This window comes from Triticum dicoccoides, chromosome 2B (assembly GCF_002162155.2).
Source record: "Triticum dicoccoides isolate Atlit2015 ecotype Zavitan chromosome 2B, WEW_v2.0, whole genome shotgun sequence".
Lineage (NCBI taxonomy): Eukaryota > Viridiplantae > Streptophyta > Magnoliopsida > Poales > Poaceae > Triticum > Triticum dicoccoides.
Window position 1 is genome coordinate 799,887,270 of NC_041383.1, and position 18,339 is coordinate 799,905,608.

General features: G+C 47.6%; 2 protein-coding genes and 1 long non-coding RNA gene across 4 annotated transcripts; all 3 read left to right on the top strand.

The window, feature by feature from the left end:
- The first annotated feature begins 424 nt into the window (after positions 1-424).
- LOC119366418 (fructan 6-exohydrolase-like) lies at positions 425-5,203 on the top strand. Its single transcript, XM_037632153.1, has 6 exons — positions 425-645; positions 811-819; positions 3,055-3,956; positions 4,034-4,434; positions 4,543-4,639; positions 4,727-5,203. The coding sequence occupies exons 1-6, from the start codon at positions 471-473 to the stop codon at positions 4,919-4,921; spliced, it is 1,779 nt and encodes a 592-aa protein (XP_037488050.1). The 5' UTR covers positions 425-470; the 3' UTR covers positions 4,922-5,203.
- Positions 5,204-8,644: 3,441 nt separating this feature from the next.
- Positions 8,645-10,959, top strand: LOC119368870. 2 transcript variants are annotated; one of them, XR_005176765.1, is made up of 5 exons: positions 8,645-8,728; positions 8,826-8,992; positions 9,696-9,732; positions 10,340-10,514; positions 10,600-10,959. It is a non-coding gene; the product is annotated as an uncharacterized LOC119368870 (long non-coding RNA). The 2 variants fall into 2 exon arrangements; XR_005176764.1 differs by having other exon boundaries at positions 9,696-10,514.
- A 1,508-nt stretch (positions 10,960-12,467) lies between these two features.
- On the top strand, positions 12,468-14,778 carry LOC119366420 (fructan 6-exohydrolase-like). Its single transcript, XM_037632156.1, has 4 exons — positions 12,468-13,609; positions 13,695-14,095; positions 14,196-14,292; positions 14,382-14,778. The coding sequence occupies exons 1-4, from the start codon at positions 12,719-12,721 to the stop codon at positions 14,577-14,579; spliced, it is 1,587 nt and encodes a 528-aa protein (XP_037488053.1). The 5' UTR covers positions 12,468-12,718; the 3' UTR covers positions 14,580-14,778.
- Positions 14,779-18,339: the final 3,561 nt, after the last annotated feature.

Consider the following 18,339-nt stretch of genomic DNA (forward strand, 5'->3'; position numbering starts at 1 on the left):
CAGCCATGCAGTTATGATACAAGGATACGAGCATGGACTAAACTCCGCCGCACACTGCATGCGACGGCAGACCGGCCAGCAGGCGGCGACGCCGACGAGTACGGACCATATCCCATGCGGGAGAGACGATCGAGGTAGGTAGATATAGATTTATACATGTCCGCACCTGCCTCTCGTAAATGAAAATTCTTGTCCAGAATGTGCCCATGCTCAAGCCACCTCAACCAAACTTTGCTCCCTGACCAATTTAAATTAAACTACTGCTGCTCGGGTCCCCAAGCATTGATTAGCTCCAGACCCTCAGATCGACCTGATGGACGGCTCATATTACCACCAACACCAGTGCTGGGAGTGAACGTCCACGTCCACAACTTGGCGCCCTATAAATTCGGCGACTCCGAGAGGAAGAGCAGAGACAGAACAACTACCAGTGCAACCAGCCACTCTCGTCCTCCCCACTGTGGGTGGCCATGGCCGCCAGACTCCCTCTCGCCGCGTGCATCGTCGCCTTCCATCTCTGCCTCCTCCTCTTGCAGTCCTCCGCGCTCCGCCGGCTCTCCGAAGCGGCGGAGAGCTCGCTAGTCCGCCATGGCGTCGGCATGAGGCCCGCCTACCACTTCCTGCCCGCCAAGAACTGGCAGAACGGTACGTACCAACTCCATCTAGCTGCTCTCTTTTCATGAATGAACTAAGCTAGTAGCTAATCTGATCCTTCGTGTGGACTGTGCATGGCCGACCATTTTCTGGTTCCGATGATGGATGGATGGATCATTCATGCATGCATGGTGACTTCCGGATTTTTCTGAGCAGATCCGAATGGTACGTATACACAGTCTCTTCTCCTTGTATATCACTTTGATTGCCCGATCGAGTAGTGTGCTTGCTTACTTGTTTGCTAGAGTAGAGTAGGTGCCAAGCAGACCTCACATACTGGACACATGTGATTAGTCTTCTTGATTTTTTTTCTTGGGATTCCCGTCTTTGAGCCTGTCGGCAGGAACGTTGCCATCATTGGACACTGAACAGACGGTAGAGACACAAAGGAAGACATCCTAAATCAACTAGCCCATGATTGCGATAGGGATGCTTTGTGTCTAGTGTTCTTGTCCTTCCACTGTGCGTGTGCCTCTATTGGACGTCAGTTTTTGATGCCACGTGAGAGCGAGTACAATGGAAGATACCAAATTTGACTCTCCAAATCCTCATTTGCATAGCCTGGCCAAAACATCTCCTCTCCATATTTTAATGATCACTCCAACCACCCCAATTTTCACTCTCCAGATTCCACCAATTATTATGCTACTAGTTTTCTATAACTAATAAACATGTCTGATAATTATATTTTCTAACGGATATATTAGCAACAACCATATGACAGCAATACGATATAATACGTTAATTGTGTAGATATTTTTGATAACTTAATAAATTTCATTTTAATTGGACTATATTACCATCAATGTTGTTTCAAATTCTTACACACACAGCACGCGCACAACACAATACGAAACACGCGTGCATGCCTAAACGTAGCCACACATCTCTCCCTCAACCATGCGTGAATTGCATGTAAATATCAGTGATCACTAAGGGGTTGTTTGGACACGGAGATTTTATAAAACCAGTTGCCCCTAATGAAGTATTGTTTGTGCGGATGCCCCGTAAACACATTTAAGGGTAACCACCTAAAACTACATTTGGTTAGCCTGACAAATTTCATGATTAGAAAAGCATGTTTTTTCCTAAAACTGGATTAACGAGTTTTAGGAAAATTGACTATTAATCAGTTTACTATAAACCAGTTTGGTGTATCCTGAATATATGTGTCTCGATTGAAAAGGAAAACGTATACAAAGGCTAGTTTCAACTGCTCCAAATTCCAGCAATCATTATTCTAATATACTAATATTTTATGATAATTATATAATTTTGTATAAGTAACAAACATGTCTAACAATTACTTATACTAGTAATTTTTAACAATTATTTTTTTGCGAGGAACGATTATACTATCTAACTGTTGTATTCACAACAGCCATATGACAACAAATTCCTATCTAATAATTTAATTATGTACATATATTTCAGTAATTTAGTGTCATCCTTTTTATACAAAACATGCCAACATACTACTACGCACACAAGACAAGCACGTCTCTCTCCCTGGACCATAACATCACTAGATACCTTGAGTTGTCATCGATCTGTCTATTGCAAGGAGAGATTCGTGCATATGCAAAGAAGCCAGCAGCACGGGAGTACGGGACAACACTTATGTGAACAGTACTAACTACTTTAACTATTGGAGCTGACTGTAGCTAGTGCCTAGTGCTTCATTTTTATTAGTTCACGTGGCTTTATTTGGAATCCGATGCTGACGTTGCATGGCAGCACGCTCTCGTTCTTTCACGTACGCATATGCGTGCACGCGCGGGCACTCATGCGGCACCGCACGATATGCGTGCACCGTCGTACTGTCCACAAACACCATCCACTGTCCATTCTTCAACATGGTTGGTGCAACAACCTTCGCACTACTGTTGGTCTCTGCAAATCACTCAACTTGTAGGTATAAGCCAGTGAATTTGATTTTATGTAAATGATCCCGTGGGATCAGCAGGAAGCTTATTTTCGTTTTTCACATGGTCCGACGGAGCTACTTCCTCTGTAAACAAATATAAAAGCGTTTACATCACTACAAACATTCTTACAATTTTTTAACTGAGGGAGTACTTAATAAACTTTCACTGCCAACCCTGGATGTAGTCAAGAGAAGTTCTAAGTTGACCAATGTTTAGGGGATTTGGGCAAGTCGAAACTATATTCTTGTTTGCAAAAAAAAAAAAAAAAATCAAAACTATATTCCAGCATGTGTCTTATATTGCAATAATGCTCCACCTACGCTAACCTTATGTTACGGACGAAATATGCTTTCATGCGGTTGGGAAAGCCTGGCACGTTACTCGGAAATTTTCTCCCGTAGTTTTTATCATATGCTTTCATGCGGTTGGGAAAGAACTAACTGACGGTTCTTTCCGTTGCATGGACGTATAGGGCCGATGTACCACAATGGCGTGTACCACATGTTCTACCAGTACAATCCGCTGGGCGCAATGTGGCAGCCCGGCAACCTCTCATGGGGTCACTCCGTCTCCCGCGACCTCGTGAACTGGGATGCCCTTGACACTGCGCTCGACCCCACCGCCCCCTTCGACTACAATGGCTGTTGGTCAGGCTCCGCCACAATCCTCCCCGACGGCATCCCGGCCTTGCTGTACACCGGCCGCATCGAAGGCGACAAGGAGGTGCAGGTGCAGAATATCGCCTTCCCCAAGAACCCTGCCGACCCGCTTCTCCGCGAGTGGGTCAAGCCTGCCTACAACCCCGTCATACCACTCCCAGCCGACGTCCCTGGAGACAGCTTCCGTGACCCAACCACGGCGTGGGTAGGCCGCGACGGCCTATGGCGTATCGCCGTTGCAGCCAAGGTTGGTGGCCCCAATGGCATTGCCTCCACGCTCATCTACCGGAGTAAAGACTTTCGGCACTGGAAGCGGAATGCCTTGCCGTTGTACACATCGCGCGCTGCAGGCATGGTCGAATGCCCGGACTTATTCCCGGTGGCGGAGCCTGGCGTGGAGGAGGGACGACTTGGCTACGCGTCCGGACCAGCGAGCAGTGCTGTGAGGCACGTGCTGAAGCTGAGTGTGATGAACACGACCCAAGACTACTACGCGGTCGGCAGGTATGATGACATGGCGGACACCTTTGTGCCGGAGGTGGATGTAGAGCGCAACGCCGACGATTGTCGGACCTGGCGCCGCTTCGACTACGGGCACGTGTATGCATCGAAGTCCTTCTTCGACTCGAGCAAGAACCGGCGCGTGCTATGGGCATGGGCCAATGAGTCCGACAGCCAGGACAACGACATCGCCAGGGGCTGGTCCGGCGTTCAGGTGCATCCTCCGGTCAATTTCCAATCAACTAACTGATCATCCTCTTTATATTTATTAGCTATGATGTGCATGTGTAGACGGTTCCGAGGAAGGTGTGGCTGGACGAAGACAGTAAGCAGGTAAGGCAGTGGCCGATCGAGGAGATCGAGACATTGAGGAGCAAACGAGTCGTCGGCTTGCTAGGAGCGCAGGTGAATGCCGGCGGCGTGAACAAGATCGTTGGTGTGGGCGCGCAGGCTGACGTGGAGGCCATCTTCGAGATCCCATCCCTAGAAGAGGCTGAGACTTTCCAGCCCAACTGGCTGTTGGACCCCCAAAAGCTATGCGAGGAGAATGGTGCGTCCGTGCCAGGCAGGGTCGGCCCATTCGGGCTGCTCGTCATGGCCTCCAGCAACCTGCAGGAGCACACGGCCATCTTCTTCAGAGTGTTCAGACACAACCAGAAGTACAAAGTTCTCATGTGCACCGACCTCACAAGGTATGATTAGAACACAACTCCCTTAACTCAGATGGAATTTTCCGTTGTTGCAAACTCATATTTTTCTTGTTTTAACTTGTGTACCTCGTGTTGCGACAAAATGGGTAGATCGAGTGGGAGGGACAACGTGTACAAGCCATCGTATGGAGGGTTTGTGGACATAGACATCGAGAAGCAAGGGAGGAGCATATCTCTTAGAACATTGGTAATTAGAATTCTTCGTCAATTCTTTGCTTAGTTACATGCATCAAATGAATATCTTGTAATTTCGTTCGCTTCTCCCAACAAATAGATTGACCATTCGGTAGTGGAGAGCTTTGGAGGCGGGGGCCGGACATGCATCACGGCACGGGTGTATCCTGAGCATGCGGAGAACAAAAATAGCCATGTATTTGTGTTCAATAATGGGAGCAGACTCGTGAAGGTGTCCAAGCTCGAGGCATGGAGGCTGGCGATGGCTTCAGTAAACGTCGTGCATGGCGGGTGACTCCCTTAAGTGTAAAGTTAAAACCGACTCGATTTGTGGAGGAACTACGCACTAGTTTAATATGTAGAAGCGAGGCTCAAGTCATGACCGACTAGACCACCACCTCATAGTGCGAGCCAGTAAGACCCAGATCATTTCTCCCTAAAAAGTAAGGGGTTATTGTAGCATTTTCAATGTGAAAATAATGCGTGTCAAACAATTGGGGAGCTTCCATTCGCTCAAGCTATTATTGTACGGAGGTAGTACTTTACTAGAAAATTTGCTGAATTTGACTCGATGTTACTGCTGAACTTATTCTCACTTTGGCTGCTCTAAACTTGAGGGATTGTCTTTCACCTTTTTCTTTTACGGGTAATCAAGGCGTTGTCTTTAACAAGATCTGCCTCCGATATTAACGACGATAGCTAGAGACGAAATGCAAAAAATAATAATTTATTGAGTAGTTCAACATGGTATGTACTCGTTGTTTCTATATGATTTGCTTTGCTTGCCAGATCGAGTAGTGTGCTTGCTTGCTTTGCTTACTTGCTCGATTAGGTGAGAAGGCGACCTCGGGAGTAGCTCACGTCCTGGACACGTGATTAGACTCGACTTTCATCCTTGTTTTTTCTTTAGATTCCCTCCTTGAATTTTTTTCGGCAGGACTGTTCACTTGTGTAGAGCCCGTCCATCGCACATGGTTAAAATCTCCTATCGCAAACATAGTTCCGAATTGTCGCCTTACGATGGTGTGTGAGAGGGGCTGCATGAGCACATGGTTAAAATCTCCTATCACAAACACAGTTCTGAATTATCACCTTACGATGGTGTGCGATAGGGGCTGCATGTGCAGTCTACGGAAAAAAATTGTATGTTAAGAGGATAATTGGTTTGATGCCAACATTTGCATTGTCGATACTTGGCAAGCCAACAATTGGCAATATTGAAAATTCTCAAAAATTGACAACTTCTTGCAAATAAACATGGTAATCAATCCAGAACTAGCCAATATTTGGCATTTGCCAAATGTTTGCATTCTAATTTTTGGCATCAAACTAACCATGCTCTAAGTCCGCATATCGCACATGATCCTCCTAAAGCAATCAAATGCGATTGTCCGAGAAATCACAAACAATCAGTAAGAGTTGAACGTGTGACATCTTTCATATATCCCACACGATTAACTAGAAGAAAATGTTTACGTTCGGACAAGGTATTACGCCCGATCGTCTCATAGCAACTGTATGGGCTGGGGTCAATCGTTTGGGATGGGTCCATCCATCATACACGAGGCGATGCCAAAATTGTATGGGTTAATTCATCCATCGCACACGTTGCCAAGACTACTCGCGTGTGGTGGTTCGTCCATCCACATGCTCAGTTTATGGCAATCGCATGTGTTCCATGTGGTCATTACGCACGCATCTTCTTGCGGAACCGTGTGCAATGACCAAATCGTTTTTGGCGCGAAAATTGGCGGGCCCTCTTTGCCAACGACTCGGCTGTGTTCTCGTCGCTTCGTCGTCCTCATCACCTCAGTTCCCGCGGGGGAATCAATGCCAAAGCTGCCGCGCGCTACCGCGCCGGTCAGCCTCCATTGATGCCTCACGGACGGCGCAGTGAAGGCGGGGCGACGCACGTCCCTCGCCTGCCACGCGTACACACGACGGACACACGAGCGCCGCCTATATAAGTCGCCCCCTCCCACACCGGTGAGCCACGCACAGACCTTACTCTCCATCGCCGACGCCCCCATTCCTCCCTCTCTTCTCGACATTCACCCAATGGCTGAGCACTACCCAGGCGATGACGCATTGGTGAATGGTTTCGGCCACCGCCACCTTCACGAGGACGAAGCCCGACTTCTCTATGAGGCCGAGTACCCGGCCCCGCCGGACATGCGGGTGCCCGGGGCGTGGAGGATAAGTGCCGGCGGGGTCCCGGTGCCATCGCCGCCCACCGGGGCGGTGCATCGTGCGGAGATCGCCCGTATCCGTGCCTCTCTGCCGCAGGCGGCGAGGGAAGGGCCAAGGTACACCCCCGACAGCACGCTGTGGGAGCCGTACTTCCGTCGCCGCCACACAAAGCAACTCGAGGCCACCAACGCCGTCATGCCCTCCGGGAGGCTCAACACCGACGGGCGCCGCCGATGGTGGGGCGTGCCCGGCCGCACGCTGGAGGCCGTCCTCGAGTACATCGAGGGCGGAAACACGCCGAGGCTGGAGTACCCCGCTCCCCCTACCTTCTCCCGCCAGCGTGGGAGCTCGTGGAGCCGAGACGCATGGACCCGGCGTCCTCCTCCTCGTCCGGCCGCTCGTACGGCTCTCCCTCCCTCCTCCCCGTCAAGTCGGAGCCCCAGGACGCGCCGATCAGTCGGCGCACCCGCAGCTGCGGCGTCCGCATCTCCGGTCCTCCCCACCTCTGCCCGGCTCGTCAGGCCGAAGGTGGAGTCCGGCCTCCCCGCGGAGTACGAGGCCATAGCCCGGCGCATCTTCTCCGACGAGGCCGCCCAAAAGTGGGCGCGGGACGACTACCTCCGCGACGAGATGGTCCGGCAACGCCGAGCCCTGGAGGAGATAGCCGCCCGCCACCGTGGGCGAGAGGACGAGAACGGCGTGGTGATCCTCGACAGCGACGAGGACGAGGACGCCCCCGGACCGTCCAACCCGCCGCGCCTCGGCGACCCTGGGGAGGGGTGCAGCAGGGACGGCGGCCGCGGAGGAGGCGACGACGACGACGACGGCGGCGGCGACTACGCGCAGTTCTACAGGCTCCTCGGCATGTAGAGCTTCAGGGCGGCGGGCGGCGAGGAACTGCGAGGGCGACAGCGGGTCTAGTAGTGCTTTTTTTTCTTCTTTTGTAAAATAGTTTATGAACTCGCCGAAGTTTGGTTAAATTTGCGCCTTGTTTATGCGAATGTGTGGCTAGATTTTGTTTTTCAAAAAAACTTGGGTGCGGCAACTCGGGAGCATCACGCCCCTAGTACGCGGTTAGCACCGGTATTCTCCGAGGCGGCGATTTTAAACGCATTCTGAGGGGCCAACGGCTGGAGATGCTCTCACGACCACCATTGCGTCCCACTTGTCATTACAAAGATGTGGATGAACCAGAGAGCCGCCAGCTCTAGGCCACGACCCATGCTTCACTTTCGCGTCAATGGCGACGTGTGGTGCAATCCAACCGCTGGTCAACTCTTCACGGCCACCGCCCCTAGCTCCCACGCGTCTAGCTTGGCTTGGACATCTTTCACAGGCGGCTGCTGCCAGTCGCCGTCGCCGAAGCTCTCCAACACCGCCACCCTGTGATCGATCTGGATTATTTGTTATTCTTACACGACGTGTTAATGATCTATGCTTGCATGCTTGGCACTCACTCTGTATCTCTACTACCTAAAACAAACGTAATGTTCCGTCTCCCATCTTACGTTTCGTCCGACTCCACTCGGTCCCCCGACGTGGTTTTCCATCGGTCAAAAAGGCCACTTCGCGGGCCATCTTCCGGCCCATGGGCCTAGCCGAGAAAAGCCCCGTGAGCAAGCCCAAATCTCTCTCATCTCACGCACCCCATTCTTCTCCGATCCCAAGTTCCCAACCTCACGCTAGGGTTAGCGCCGGCGCCAGCCCCAGCCCGCCCCTTGGCTCCTCCGCCGCCGCTCGCCTTCCTCAGCAGCACCTGGTCGCCGTGCTTGCCTCCTCCTGCCGCTGGTCCACCTCCGCCGCCTCGACCCCTCCCAGCAGCCAACACCACGCCAGCGCGCCGCCGCCCGCCCTCGATGTGATCGACGCCGACGAGGTTCCGTCATCGACATATATCTCGACAAGGTACTAGGTACGAGATGGGTCCATCGTGATCTTTGCATTTTTCACTCGATGTCGTTGGTTTCTCCTCGTCCGCTGAGAGAAGCAGCTTCGCTGCCGACATCTAGGTGAGAGGAACGTTCCCATCAGGCCAAACAGCGAGAGGAACAATTCCATCAGGCTAAATGTCAAGCAGCAGCCATGCCTGACGCATACGACATCATGCCTTGCCGAGTGGTACTGTCGATTCAACTCGGATGCAGCAGTACACACGTACTCTCCTCTTTCTGATCAGGTATGCGAGCACTCAGATCCCTGCTCATTTATGGCATCAGTGGCTGCTTCAATCAATGATATAAAGGACCTTAGATGATCACATCATATGCATGTATTAGTAATTTGTATAGGGGACTTGGTCATCTGGTGATTGATTCTACGAACTCCATATGCTTCTGTGTAATCGGTAATTTATTTTCTGTGTAATCATGCCGCTGATAATTTATTTTATATAGATTTAAGTTCAAAGTAGGAAACAATGCTATGATTATTAATATTTAACATAAAGGAAGGTTTGATGTTGCCGACTCCACGCGACATGACGCTCCGGCGCTGGGGCCGCCCAATGAACGCCACTGTTGTAGGACAAAATCCCAACGTCCCTCGATCATTCATGGCATGTAGACATTGTTGGCTTGCGACTAGATATGACCGCAGCGCCTGGAGAACACTCGCTTGTGACTGGACACGACCTGAGAAGCTTGACTAAACAAACAAGCCAGGGAGCACTGAGGCCAACCATTTGGTCCTTCAGCTACATCTTTAGTTTTTTTGTCAGTCATATGTGATCATGGGGACTCTCGTCTCAATTTCCTTTTGGTTGTTCATCTCATTCAGTACAACATGCATCAGCAAAACTTTACTTAGGTGGCAGTACAATATAATATGGTATGAATGATTGGGGAATGCATTCTTCATCTGTTCTTCTTGTGCTGATTCAGGAATGCGGTGAAGGCAGGTGCTCTAATAAGGTGAAAGGTATATCCGTATATGATGGATTTCCCAGTTGAACACTCCAAAAAATCAATCTTGCAGCTAAGTATTCTTGGCGTAGTTTATTCCCAGTTTTTCATTCAAGGATCAATCTCATTTGTTTCTTTTAACATATAAACTAAAATGCCACAAAATTGCCCTGTTGTTAAATTTTCGGACATGTTTTCTTTCTTCGTAACATATTCAATGTCTAATCAGAAGGTACACATGAATGCATTCTTTGTCTTTTCACTTTGAGGGCCTCCCCGCATTTTTTTAGCAACACACACACACACACACACACACTCATGTTAAGTGCCAAGGTTTAACTGAATTGCCTTGTGATCCGGTTTCTCGACGGGCCAATCATGATTCATAGGAATGGACATTTACGCCGTAGTGAAGTACACACATTATGTTTGACACAATTGATCTTGTGGTACTAAACTTTTATGCCCAGTAAGTATACACCAAGGTCCCCGCAAGGGCACGAGTAGCATTGAAGTTTTGATCCACCACTTCCGTTGAGCAATCCCGGTGTGTTAAGAACAGTGATATAACTTTGTCTTTGATGATTTATTGCGATGCTTTCCTTTTTTCACGGAATTACCAGAAATACGAAAGGGAGAAGTCAAAGCTTGTGAAGAAATGTAGCACTTCCAAGTTGTTGGCCGATGATGATGATGATAAGATTGACAACCACATGACGAGCTCGCCGAGTGCATCCTCTAAGGGTATGAAGCATTTTCGGAGGAAGACTGAAGACCAAGAGGATGGGAATGATGATGGTGTGAGACAATGTAGCAGCCACCCATTATTAGTTTGCGCTGCTTTCACACGTTGTGATTGAAACTTGATAATTTTGTGTTGCAGGAAACAATAGCAAATATTTACGAGAGGAGTCCAAAGGAGAACACAATAAATGGATAATGAAGGCGGTGTGGACACTCTTGATGTATGCCATTCTTTCTTGGATCTGATCTTTTTTATACATAAAAACACATAGGTATGGAATAGTCAATTAAAATGTACAACATCGCCTTGCCCAAAAAACAAGTTTTGATGCGTCTTATTTTAGGTCAACATCAAGTGTATTTTTGTTAATTTAGATATTGTTGCTTGGATTGGGGAGATGGACAGGCTAAGATAGTGAGTGTAGGAAGAAGACTGGTGTAATGAAAAGTTGACAATGCATCTGATATGCATGAGGATATAATCAATGTTAAACCACTAGAATTAGGCCTATCCGTTGCAACGCACGGGCAATGACCTAGTTAACACAAAAGATGCTGTCTTTTTACTACTGATGAAAGAGAGCGGTGCACTTAACCATCATCCAACCGTTGGTCTATAGAGCACTATAGCCTTTTTCCATTGGATTGGATAGTGGTAACGGTGGTTTGGGGCCGCATGTGGGAGGGACGACAATCGAGGTGATGAAATGGATTATTGGATTGTGAATAGATATGGATCGGGTCATCGGGACTGCCGCTCTTGCGTCTTGCCCAAAAATTCCTATCCCGTATATGCCCATGCGCGTGCCGCCTCAGCCAACTTTGCCACTTGACCAAATCATTCTACTGCTCTTTTCCACGTCCACGTCCATCACTTGGATCCATATGCACATGCAGATACGTAGTATAAATTCGGCGTCTCCCCGACGACGAGAGCAGAGCAAGTGAGCAACCACCAGACGAGAGAACCAGCCGCTCTCGTCCTACACACCGTGGTTGGCCATGCCCGGACTCCCTCTCGCCGCGTGCGTCCTCGCCTTACAACTCTGCCTTCTCCTCTCTCCGTCCACCTCCCTCCGCCGGCTCTCCGAAGCGGTCGACCATGGCGGTGGCATCAGGCCTGCCTACCACTTCCTGCCCGCCAAGAACTGGCAGAACGGTACAGTAATGAACTAACGCTTCTCAATTCGCTGACCCAATTACGTACGGATTTAGCTGGTCGCTTTTGATAAATGAATTTGGCTAATCTGATCCACTCATGCATGCATGGTGACTTCCGGTTGGTGCTGAGCAGATCCCAATGGTACGCGCTCTTCTCCTTTTATATATATATATAGGAGTACATGTTAGACGTTTTTTGACAGTACATTAGTGTCAAAAGTCTTACATTATGAAACAGAGGGAGTACTTTGTTTTGCCTGCCCGATCGAGTAGCTAGTGCGCTCATTGCTTCAAGATTAGGTGCGAAGAGGACGTGATTTTTGGACTCTGTTGTCATGGATTCTTGATTTTCTTTAGTTTCCCGTCTCAACTTGTCGGTAGGAACGTTGCCATCACAGGACACTGGTAGAGGCAGAGGAAGGAAGACATCCTAAATTAGCCCATGCTTGGCCCAGCCATAGGACTATATATTTTGTGTCCAAGTGTTGCTGCCACTTGTGCACGTGTTTTGAGTTCAACGGAAAAACCAAATTTGACTCTCCACCATGCAGCAACGACCTTTGGTCTTTTCCTCTCTGCAAATCGCTCTAGCTAGTAGGCCAGCCAATGACAAAAAGGTTGTAAATGATATTATTGGGTCAGCAGGAAGCTTATTTTAGAAAACAAGGTGAATCACTCGTGTTTTTTTTTTTTTGCAACCATACGCATGAGAACTATCACCTCAGTTCCAAATTATAAAAAGTTTTGGATATTTAAACATCAACTACATACATACTGAAATGAGTAAATAAACATATATACTAAAATGCATCTATATACATTCATCCACTTCAAAAAAAAGTTAGAACATTATAACCTGGAACGGATCGAGTACATCTAAACAGAACAGAAGAAGATGAAGTACTTGCCCCACAAAAGATAACACCTACCTACCTCTTCGACGGAACCTGGTTTCATGTTGTTGAAAGAGCCTCACACAATGCTTCGAAAGTTTCCCCCGCAGTTGCATGCATGCATGCACGCCACATTATTATGTTGGGAAGGATTCTTCCCGAACATACAGTTAATCATTTGCGTTGCATGTATCAACAGGGCCAATGTACCACAAGGGTGTGTACCACTTGTTCTACCAGTACAACCCGCTTGGCGCGATGTGGGGCACCGGCAACCTCTCCTGGGGTCACTCCGTCTCCCGCGATCTCGTCAACTGGGACGCCATCCACACCGCGCTCGACCCCACTGCCCCCTTCGACGCGAATGGCTGTTGGTCAGGCTCCGCTACCGTCCTCCCTGGCGGCGTCCCAGCTTTGTTGTACACTGGCATCGACACTCATAAGGTGCAGGTGCAGAATGTCGCCTTCCCTATAAACCCTGCTGACCCATTCCTCCGCGAGTGGGTGAAGCCCACCTACAACCCTGTCATCCCGCACCCGGCCGACGTCCCTAGCGACAGCTTTCGCGACCCTTCGACGGCGTGGATAGGAAGCGACGGCATGTGGCGCATCGCCGTTGCAGCCAAGGTCGGTGGCCCCATGGGTATTGCCTCTGCCCTTATCTACCGGAGCAAAGAATTACGGCGCTGGAAGCGGAATGCCTTACCGTTGTACACATCACGCTCCGCCATCATGGTCGAGTGCCCAGACCTGTTCCCAGTGGCGGGGCCAGACATGGAGGAGGGGCGGCTCGACTACGCATCCATTGCGGCGAACGGTGCTGTGAGGCACGTGCTGAAGCTGAGTGTGATGAACACGACTCAAGACTACTACGCGGTCGGGAGGTACGACGACGCGGCCGACACCTTCACACCACAGGTGGACATGGAGCGCAACATCGATGACTGTCGAACTTGGCGTCGTATCGACTATGGCCATGTGTACGCATCCAAGTCCTTCTTTGACGCGGGGAAGAACCGACGTGTGTTGTGGGCGTGGGCCAATGAGTCCGATAGCCAGGCCGATGATATTGCTAGGGGATGGTCCGGTGTCCAGGTGCGCTACCATTGTACCATCGTCCGGTCAATTTGCGATCAACTAGTCATCTCATTAATTGGCTACTATGTGTGCATGCATCCAGACGGTTCCGAGGAAGGTGTGGCTAGACGGCGATGGGAAGCAGCTTCGACAGTGGCCGATTGACGAGATCGAGACGCTAAGGAGGAAACAAGTCATTGGCTTGCTTGGAGCGCAAGTGAACGTCGGTGGCATGAACGAGATCATTGGTGCAGGCGCACAAGCTGACGTGGAGGCTGTCTTTGAGATCCCATCCCTGGAAGAGGCCGAGAGCTTCGATCCCAACTGGTTGTTAGACCCGCAAAAGTTGTGTGCGGAGAAGGGTGCGTCTGCGCGGGGCGGCGTCGGCCCATTCGGGCTACTCGTCATGGCCTCAGGCGACTTGCGCGAGTACACATCTATCTTCTTCAGGGTGTTCAAATACAATCAGAAGTACAAAGTCCTCATGTGCACCGACCTCACAAGGTATAGAACACAACTTCCCTAATATAGATGGGGTTTCCCACTGTTGCAAAGTCAAAATTTAGTGTTTCACCTCGTATGTGTTCCAAAAAATGATGACTAGATCGACTACGAGGGCCAATGTGTACAAGCCGTCGTACGGAGGCTTTGTGGACATGGACATTGAGGAGCACAAGAGGAGTATATCTCTTAGAACATTGGTAAAATTCTTCAATCCTTTGCTTTGTTGGATGCATCAAGTGAAATTGAGTTACAACGTGTGACTTACTTCTCTTCTTCCAACAAATAGATTGACCATTCGGTGCTAGAGAGTTTCGGAGGTGGGGGGCGCATATGCATCACGGCACGTGTTTACCCTAAGCACGTGGAGAAGAGCAATAGCCACATGTACGTGTTCAACAACGGGACGGGTGTTGTGAAGATGTCCAGGCTCGAAGCATGGAGGCTGGCAACAGCGACCATAAACGTCATCCCTGGTGGGTCATAACATCAAGTGTAAATAATTATTGTAACACTTTTAAGTATAGGAATAATGAATGTCAAACACTTGGAGAGCTTGTAGCCAGGCGTTATATTCCATTGAGCTATACATATATCTTATACTACTGCATACATTTTAAACATCTACTATAGTACTTTACTGACATACAAGATATCATGTATTTATGTAACTTCTACTTCCAATATAAATGAAAGATACTTGTAATGTGTGTGTCAAATGATAAATATTAGAGTTCTTGGCACATTAAAGTGGTAGGGAATAAAGAAACTAAAGTGGACCAGATGTTCTAGACAGCTCGCTCGCGAGTATCAAGGTGATTGTCTTTAACTCAAGCTTTTGTTTATTTTTAAAGTGGACCCTAAGCTTAGCAGGATGCCTATCCAACAGTTTGTTTGTTAGCTTGTTGGTAAAATATGCCAATGTCATCAACCAACATCTTAACATACAACTATTCCAATAGGTTGTATCTAGTTTGCCCAATAAGATGAGAGATAATAAATAAGATGCTCTCTTATTCTACATTCGAGCTTATACAAGGAGTGTTGGTTCATGTACATACAATCTTACTCTATTTCCTTATTTATTGTATGTCACATCATCAAATATTCTATGTGGCAAAGTCTACCAAGAACTATCTTACAACCGAAGATGCCCTTATCGACAAATCATGCTACTTATGATAATGTTGTCATCGATCCTTGATTTTCTTTAGTTTCACGTCTCAACTTGTCGGTAGAAACGTTGCCTTCACTGGACACTAGTAGTGGAAGGAATACATCCTAAATGGGCCCATGACTGGCCCAGTGATAGGGGTTTTTCTAGGGAAAAGTTCAATGGCAAAAGCAAATTTGACTATCCACCTCGCAGCAACGACCATTGCCTTTTGATCTCTTCAAATCGCTCTATCTTTTTTTTAGAATCGACACCTCAATTATTTAATCAAAAGAGCTCAGGATCTTTGCCGATAACACTAAGAATAAAGTCCGGAGGTACGTGAAACGACACTTTAGAAAGTTCATGACTTGCACCCTTTTTCACTAACAAATGTGCAGCAACATTTGTTGTTCTCCACACCCATTTTACCTTAATCTCCTGACAAGTTTGCGACAATGTCTTCACTTCCTAGTGACAGGTCCCAAAGCCGACAAGTTCTTCCTTGGGTTGTTCAACATCTGCGCCACCCCCTTATTGTCCATCTCGATGAGCAGCTTCTGGATATTCATCTCAATCGCGAGCTATGCCACCTAATGATAAAAAAGTTGTAAATAATATCATTGGGTCAGCAAGAAGCTTATTTTCAAAAAAAAGGTGAACTCCTCATTTGATGTAATCATGCATGAGAACTATCACATCAGTTCCTAATTATAAGACGTTGCAGGTTGCATACCGCCGCTTGGAGATAGGTGACCGATTCATCGATTGCTGGCTTCCAAGACCCGATTGACGCTGATAAAGACTGCGGTTTGTCTCCCTGTCGCTGCTATGTCTCAATGATCCCATCGAGCCCTCCCAGGCGGTCAAGGATCTTGGTGATCTGCACCTCCATGTCGTCTTGGTATGCTTCTATTGCCGAGTGGTGGGCTTTTTCTGGGGAAAACTTTCGATCTACTCATCATCAATAATGGCAGTACAACGAATGCAAGAGATAATAAAAATTACGTCAAAATATGTAGACTACCTAGCGACGACTACAAGCACTAAAGCTAGCTCAAGGTGCACCAGCACCCCTCTCTCACCGGGGCCGGGTAAAACTTAGTATAGTAGACAGTTGGGAAGTCATCGTGCTAAGACCCCATAGAATCAGCACACCAGAATAGCAATCGTCGTCGATGAAGAGAAGCATATATCGGAAGACTGGATCCAAGCTGATGTGCATGAACGAAGACTGGATCCAAGCGGGTCCAACAAAGACAACCACCAACCGAATCCTGTGAGCTCTGCCGGAGAGACACCTCCACATGCCCTTTGACGATGCTAGACACACCATCGAGACGGGGTGCTAGGCAGGGAGAACCTTATTTCATCTTCAGAGAGTCATCGCCATCTCGTCTTACCGAGCAAGAGAAAAACCCTAGCAAAACTCAAACAATCATATAAGAATGGAGTCCTCCCGCCGACAAGGGCTGGGATCCACCATGCCCCCATGGCCCTACGGCCACAAGAGACGAGGCAGATCGGTGGCGCCGCCTTCAAAGGGAGGTAGAAACCCTAGCAGCATGTTTCGCTCGAACGAGAGATGAAGGGATAAGACATGTTGATGCATTGGTTTGTTAGAGCTCCTTGTTTTTGTTTTTGGTGCATGAGGGCTTGATGATGTAATCCAGGACCGGTGCTAGTATAGAAATTGAAGGCTCTGATTACCACTTGTTTTTTGAGGGAAGATTACCACTTTTTAAAAACCACGATCTAGGGTTCCTCTCAAATTGATTTCAAGTAGCACTCTAGCTATTAGGAATAAAAGCCACAAGTTTCTTTTTTAGGATGCTGATAACGCCCATACGTGTGGTGGGAGCAACACCCACACACACTTCATATAACATACATATTGCACCACGTCACCGCATGCATGAATGTGGGAATCTTTTTGGATTTCCATTCTTTAAAATGTTTTATCTCTTAAATGAAAAATCTGATTGAAGATCCGTTTTCACCATTAAATCCATCGCGACGAGATCTTCGAAATTAGATCTCATATCAATATGTTTCGACGACTTTTTGGGTTAAAAGTTGCCATGTATATTGCACATGAATTGCCATGGTGTTTACACTGAAATTGCCATGATATGTTTCAGCTCCTTTTCCTTCTACCTTTAAAAGTAAATTTTGACATATTATAAAACGGGGAATTAATAAACTGGACTTGCCATGAACCATAAAATAAAATTGCCATGATGCATGCACTTAAAATTGCCATGGTTCATACAAAAAATAATTTTCATGGTCAAAGTGCTGGAATTGCCATGGTCAAGATACTAAAATTGCCATGATCTATAAACTAAAATTGTCACATGGCAACTTTAGTGTAAACACTATGGCAACTACAGTGTAAACATCATGGCAACTTTCGGCCAAAAAATAAATTTCATCGAAACATATCAACATGGGATCTAGTTTTGAAAATCTCGTCGAGATGGATTTAATGGTGAAATGGATTTTTAATTGGATTTTTAGTTAGGACATAAAACATTTTTGAGCCGAAAACTAAAAAGATTCCCGCTGATGTCATCTGTTTTGACGTTGCAAAATGAATGGTGATGGAGGTGTTTGGGCCATATTGCTTTGTTCCACAAGTGTGGACGTTATCATTTGAGTTTTTTTAACTTAAAAGCCACAAGTTTCTAGTCTAGGGAAGGAAGAACACAGAGGGGAAAGGGTGTCCCACGCAAGACAAATAATCTTCCAGATTTTTTTTTGAGAAACACCTGTAATTTTATTCATACTCATAACAATTATAGGTACACTGATTCGGATCTAAGATCCAAGAAAATACAAAGTAACTCCTGTGACTAACAATTTCTATGAAATCTATTGGAAACACCTTCTTTGCTGTATCAATCTCTGTTAGAAGAAATACTTCAAAGACTTCGATAAAAGAATGCAATTGGATTGGAGCAACCATGTTGTCACTTTTGCACCCACACAAACATTATCAATAATGGTTTTTTGAAAGCACCTTGTGTCGCCCGTCCAAAAAGATGGGATGCCTTGATTGGTGAACGTACTTGGGCCGGGGATGATCCCCTAG